This window comes from Trichomycterus rosablanca, chromosome 16, assembly GCF_030014385.1.
Source record: "Trichomycterus rosablanca isolate fTriRos1 chromosome 16, fTriRos1.hap1, whole genome shotgun sequence".
Lineage (NCBI taxonomy): Eukaryota > Metazoa > Chordata > Actinopteri > Siluriformes > Trichomycteridae > Trichomycterus > Trichomycterus rosablanca.
This window is the reverse complement of record NC_086003.1, coordinates 4,871,501-4,877,500: the sequence shown is the minus strand read 5'-3', so window position 1 is coordinate 4,877,500 and position 6,000 is coordinate 4,871,501. Positions and strand designations below refer to the sequence as shown.

The following is a 6,000-nucleotide window of genomic DNA, read 5'->3' as shown; positions in this document are numbered from 1 at the left end:
CCTGGATCTCCTTTCTCTCCCTCAGGCCCTAAAAAACCGTTAGGCCCAGCAATGCCATTGGGACCAACAGGCCCTGCAATGCCCTGTATTCAGAACAGTTAACGAGTTTACAGAAATTTACAGTATGCAAACAGTAACACGTAAACTTTACGTCGTAAAGGAAGCTACAGATGTTAACCTGTGGTCCTGGATTTCCTTCATCTCCTTTCACTCCTGCCACACCTACAGGTCCCTAATTGACACACAGAAAGTGTTTAGTCATTTCAGTGAATGTAAAATACAGGAATTAAAATCACAATGGAATAGAAAATAATTTCCAGTTGTCATTTTTCAAACCTGTTTTGAAGACATTCATACCTGTGGCCCAGTTTCTCCAGGCATGCCAGGTAAGCCAAAACGCCCCATCTCCCCCTTTGAGACAGAGCAAAAATGTAGACATTATTAGTTTTAGGAGATCGTTCTATCATACCTGCCAGATATCAACTATTACTTGATAGGAGACAGTAAGCTTGTTTCCATTAGCATTGTTAATAATGTTGCACTAGGTTTAAACGTGAATAATAATGGCATATGTGGGTGTTCAGGTGTGCAGCAGCTGTTTATTCCACAAAACCACTACTGTGGGGAGTTCTCAAGTTCAAATCTCTGTGCTGCTACCGGACTATTCAGGTGTCAGAAAGAAAAATGGTTGTATAGGTTTTCTAGTCATTGCTGCTATAATAACAACCCCTAGTATACTGGACATCCCAAGACTCATTGTATGCAGTATGGCTCTTGAGAATCCACTCTTGGCTTGTGTAAATAAGCAGCCAGTCTGCATGTTTCCATGTGCAGTGTGGGGGTGGTGAATGCGGCACCATGTTAGTAGGACATTTGACGTGACTAGATTGAAATAAAAAATGCTAAATAAATAAATGACTAAGGAAATGACTGCATGACCAGCTCAAGGTAAGGACATGCTGCACATCACTGCACACCTGTCCAAAAGCTTATTGGAACTATGGACATTATTTCTCCCCATTTCATTTCATGTTTTACCACTGTCTTATCCCTGTAACACAGGAATCAATGTACACAATACAGTAATACACCCGGGGCTGGACACCAATCTATTGTGTGGCCTCGGCCATCCTCCCTCATTACCCATTGCTGCTCTGTTCCAGACAGACAGTCTAGCATGATGAAACAGAGGCAGGACACAAGTGCACTCATATAAACACGGATGGACTAACATGTTTTGTATGAATTCAGTAAACACAAGACTTATTACACAGAGATCAATGGAGCACAAGTGCATACAATGAAACAAGGTTCATGTGCACGATTGACATTTGAGAATTACAACCTAAAGCCAATTTCATACAATCGAGGACAGTTATTTGATTCATGTCGCTGAGACCTTATAATGTGTACAGATGTTAAGCTTTATACAAACGAGTCCATTTAGATTCATACCTTGTCCCCTGGTGGTCCGTTTGCACCTAGTGGCCCTGGTGGCCCTGCATCACCCTTGGTAAAGAAAATGTATATGTGTAAAGAGTGTAGTTTGGATGTTCAACTAATACAACAATAAAATAAACTGTTCATTTATTGTATGTGTTTTAAAAATCAGCTCACAGGCAGTCCTTTTAACCCAAACGGTCCACCTCTACCCATGAGACCTGGCTCACCCTAAGAAAACATTGAGCAGAATTATTTAATTATTAACATAAAATGACACATTTCTTTAGAAAAAAAAAACATTTAATGTGAAAATATTCCCAGAAATGTGGATACACATAGGAAATAATTCTGCTCTCACCAGAAGACCAACATTGCCCTTGTCTCCTTTGGCTCTTCTTTCTCCTCTGTCCCCCACAACTCCCCAGGGCCCGTCTAAACCAGTCATACCTGGGGGACCTAAATCACCCTGAAATTTACACCGGTGACAGAAACACCTTAACATTTATGATACGGTATGATACAACAATATTTGTCTTTGAAATGCTGGTCACCTTTTCCCCTTTAGGCCCAGGGTCACCAGCATCTCCAGCTTTTCCGACGTCTCCCTTAATGTGACATGATTACAGACGTTATAATATGAACTTGCTTGTAAGGAAGACTTTGCAAATTTTAAAGGACAACAAAAAAAAAAAACTCACTTCTTTACCCACTGGCCCAGGTGGACCCTGAAAGCCCTTTGTACCCTGTGGACCAACGTCTCCTTTCTGCCCCTGAGGGCCAGTGCTGCCACAGGGACCTCTCTCTCCCTATGAATAAATAATACAGAAAAAAAGCAGTAAGTAATATAATCATAAAATACTTCAGTTGTAAAGAAATGGGTACTGACTAGAACACTATCGGAAAAATATCAATCACCTGACCTGGTCCCCTTTTCTTCCTGTTGGCCCCTCCAGTCCTCCTAGACCAGGTGGACCCTAAGAGAGACAAATGAGACCATTAAAGGGTTGAGAGAATTGGGAAAAAAATTCTGAGTGAAACTCATCATCATGGAGCCTTGACCATCGTCCCTCAAAACACAGCCCAACCCGGCAGATTTGGGGATTTGAACCCTGAGACCCAGTGGTAGTGGGCCAGCATAATTTACTACTGAACCACCTAGGTGCTGTATATGACTATCACTAGTAAATACTGTTCTAGCTGATGCCACTCTTTTTTGCCTATACCATGCAAAATACATTCATTTGTCATTCAGATTTTGCCGAAACAGACCAAGCTTTAATTTTACTAGCAATTATCTGACCTGTTCGCCTTCAAGTCCAAAAGGCCCAACGTCACCAGGAGGACCGAGCATTCCCTGTGAGAGCACACAAACCTTTATGTAAGTCATTTTAGCAGAGCACACACAAAATAACACTTAACATCTTAATACTCTTTTACCTTCTGTCCTTTTTCCCCTGCTGTTCCAGACAAGCCATTTTCACCCTGAGGGCCCTGACCAATAAAACAGAGCAGTGTAATCTGACACACTGTAGGAATCCACTATAGTTTTATACTTGTTAACACTGATATATGGCATGGTGCTTAACACATTCCATCATTTAAATACATTTTGACTCACTATTTGAATACAATACTTACTGGGATACCTGGCGGTCCATTCGGGCCCGGATTTCCTGAAGCTCCTTTACTGCCCTCAGGTCCAGGTATTCCAATCCCTCCATCAGGTCCACTTACTCCTGAAGGACCCTTAAACAGACAGAAAAATGTGCATCAATAGCAGGCAGTATGACTGACACCCACACATTTAGATTTTACTTTAGGAAATGCTAGCTTTTGAAATAGTCCTTACAGCCCTTCATTAAAAAACATTAATATCTGTAATAAGCATGCTGTGCATGCAAGACACAGAGGGGCAGCTGTAGCCTAGTGGTTAAGGTACTGGTCTAGTAATCAGAAGGTTGCCAGTTCAAGCCTCACCGCTGCCAGGTTGCCACTGTTGGGCCCTTGAGCAAGGCTCTTAACCCTCAGTTGCTTAGATTGTATACTGTCTCAACTGTAAGTCGCTTTGGATAAAAGCATCTGCTAAATGCTGAAAATATAAATGTAAGATAGCCCAAGAATATTCGAATCAGACGTGCTCAGAAGATTGGGTATAATATTTTTTAATCAGGAATAAAATAGACACATGCCTGGCTACAAAAAGGCCGTGTAAGCTGTGACACAGTCTGTTATTTACCTAATTATCTTGACAAATGAAGAACACAGTTTAGTAACAATCAGTTATTTTATCCTTTTCTTAGTATGTCCTGTAGGCAGAGGTGATCTGGGATCAAATGTCAAGCCATACAAACCTAACAAAGGCACTTTGGTAAATAAGCAACACAATACAGCACAACAGCAACAAGGTGGCATGGCTGGTAGAGTGAGTTCTGCCCTGTCATATTAGATTCTGCTTTATGAAATACAATACACATTAAAAACAAGGTCGACTGTTAGAGCAAGTAAAACTCGTGACTTACAGGTGCTCCATTTATTCCCTGAGGTCCAGGTTCTCCCTGTCTGCCCTGAAAAAGTACGTGCAGTAAGCTTTAAGAACATAGTTGTTTATTTACATAAAGCTGCATTAAACCACACTGAACCATGATACTCTCCAATTTTATATTCTGTGCTGAGTCTCACCTGGGGTCCTGGAGGGCCCCTCTCTCCAGCTGGACCTCTTTGACCCTAATACAAAAACAAAATACGTTCAAATATGAGTGTCCACAAATTCTCATTATCCAAAAGAGTTATTTCATTTTTTCACTCTGTATTTGGGTTCTTTTGGTGCTTTGATGCACAGCAGTAAATTATGGTGGCTGGGGTTGAAGAGTCAAAAATATACAAACAGTCAAACTCTTCAGTTCGAATCTCAGCTCTGCCACCCAGCAGGCTGGGCACCTACACGGACAATCATTGGCTCGTTTGTAGGGAGGGTGCTGGAGAGGACACTGACATGGTGGTGGTGTGTTAGTGTGTGTTGTGCTGGCATGAGTGGATAAGATTCCTCATAACTGATGCAATTACGACCTCTGCTGGCTGATCAATGGTGCTTGCACAGAGATCAGGGTGCGTCTCTTCGTACACAAAGCTTATCCACATATGAACTCGAGTCACTTACTGGTGGTCCAAGCTTCCCTTTGGGTCCTGGTGGTCCTTTTATGCCAGCTTCTCCCTAGTAAGAAATATGGCAATGTCAATAAACATTTACTGCCAACACAATGCAGACAAATAATGGAACAATATGATCAGTGTGATGTGTCACCCTTTCTCCTGAGTAGCCTTGTCTTCCTCGCATACCCATGGTTCCTGTTAAACCCTTATTGGCAGACAAAACACAATAAGACATATTTACTAAAACATCCAATATATTTTAAATACAGTTACTGGCCACTTTATTAGGTTGTGTTATTAAAGCAGTGCACCATACATGTCAATTAAAGTTACATATTAATGTTACATGTTCTAAACTCTAATTCTGTTGTAAAAGAGACCAATGCTAGGTTTTCAGGCATGAACTGCTCATGCTCACCACAGCAGTTCTACAGGGTTGAAATAAACTGTCTGGAACAGAAACAGTTTGAATTAAAATGTAAATGTACCTAATAAACTGGCCAGTGACAATATCTTAACCTTCTAAGTCACACCACTATTATCTTCCTCCATATCGTTCTCATTTCTGGGACCGCAGCAGAAACATCACTTACATGCATGCCAACAGTGCCCTGTGGTCCCACTGCACCTGGTTTTCCATAGAAACCCTGAAAAATATCCAATAAACTATGTCAGTAGCTAAATTAAACAAAGAAGATCCAAAACTGGTAAACAGGCACAACTACCCTTTCTCCTAGTGGACCTGGACTGCCCCTGGGTCCTTCTTGACCAGGGAGACCCTATCACAAAAGAGCTGGTTAGTCACACGTGTTATTAGGGCCATAAAGATGATAATGTATTTATAATGGTAATGGATTTATAACATATAAAATCTATCTATCTGAATCAAACATTGCAGTCACCATACAGCAGATCATTTCAGATATTGTGTGTATATTTTGATCCAGCAATTAAAAAATCACAGCATAATTGCATAAAGTGTTTTTTTGACAAATGATATGTTTTATTCAGTCATTCAGAAAAAGTTTATCTGCCTTTTATGTTGTCATTTTTAGACATCAACTAAATGGAAGCTTACAGAAGGTCCTGGTGGTCCATCCAGGCCATGTTCACCAGCAATGCCAGGCATTCCCTAAAGGAATAAGAAGAAAATTGAGAGAAATGAACATAAACACTATTTTTTGCTCAGGAAACTATAAATGGAATTGAGAAAGCTTCTTATGAAAATAAAAAAAGCATATTACATCCTCTATGAACCGTGAACACCTGCTTTCTTTGTTTTGCACCAGTGGACCGAAATATCCATGGCAACAGTGCTTAGTGAAGAGCTTAATAGAAAATCCATAGTGGTGTCAAATACCATCAACCTTAGCTCAAGTATAAAGCTAAATAAAATAGGTTACACAT

The 6,000-nt window shown here is 40.7% G+C and overlaps 1 protein-coding gene across 1 annotated transcript in view; it reads right to left on the bottom strand.

Annotated features, from left to right (window-relative positions):
• si:ch211-196i2.1 (collagen alpha-1(I) chain) overlaps positions 1–6,000 on the bottom strand; it is a 66,464-nt gene that overhangs the window by 11,520 nt on the left and 48,944 nt on the right. The window contains exons 32-50 of the mRNA XM_063012100.1: positions 5,672–5,725; positions 5,319–5,372; positions 5,187–5,240; positions 4,745–4,798; positions 4,601–4,654; positions 4,123–4,167; positions 3,963–4,007; positions 3,082–3,189; positions 2,881–2,934; positions 2,744–2,797; positions 2,364–2,417; positions 2,142–2,249; positions 1,995–2,048; positions 1,802–1,909; positions 1,618–1,671; positions 1,456–1,509; positions 358–411; positions 179–232; positions 1–83 (exon numbers count right to left, since the gene is read on the bottom strand). The exon at positions 1–83 is cut by the window's left edge and continues 25 nt beyond it. Coding sequence (XP_062868170.1) covers positions 1–83; positions 179–232; positions 358–411; positions 1,456–1,509; positions 1,618–1,671; positions 1,802–1,909; positions 1,995–2,048; positions 2,142–2,249; positions 2,364–2,417; positions 2,744–2,797; positions 2,881–2,934; positions 3,082–3,189; positions 3,963–4,007; positions 4,123–4,167; positions 4,601–4,654; positions 4,745–4,798; positions 5,187–5,240; positions 5,319–5,372; positions 5,672–5,725 — 1,199 coding nt within the window. The remainder of the gene's footprint in view (positions 84–178; positions 233–357; positions 412–1,455; positions 1,510–1,617; positions 1,672–1,801; positions 1,910–1,994; positions 2,049–2,141; positions 2,250–2,363; positions 2,418–2,743; positions 2,798–2,880; positions 2,935–3,081; positions 3,190–3,962; positions 4,008–4,122; positions 4,168–4,600; positions 4,655–4,744; positions 4,799–5,186; positions 5,241–5,318; positions 5,373–5,671; positions 5,726–6,000) is intronic.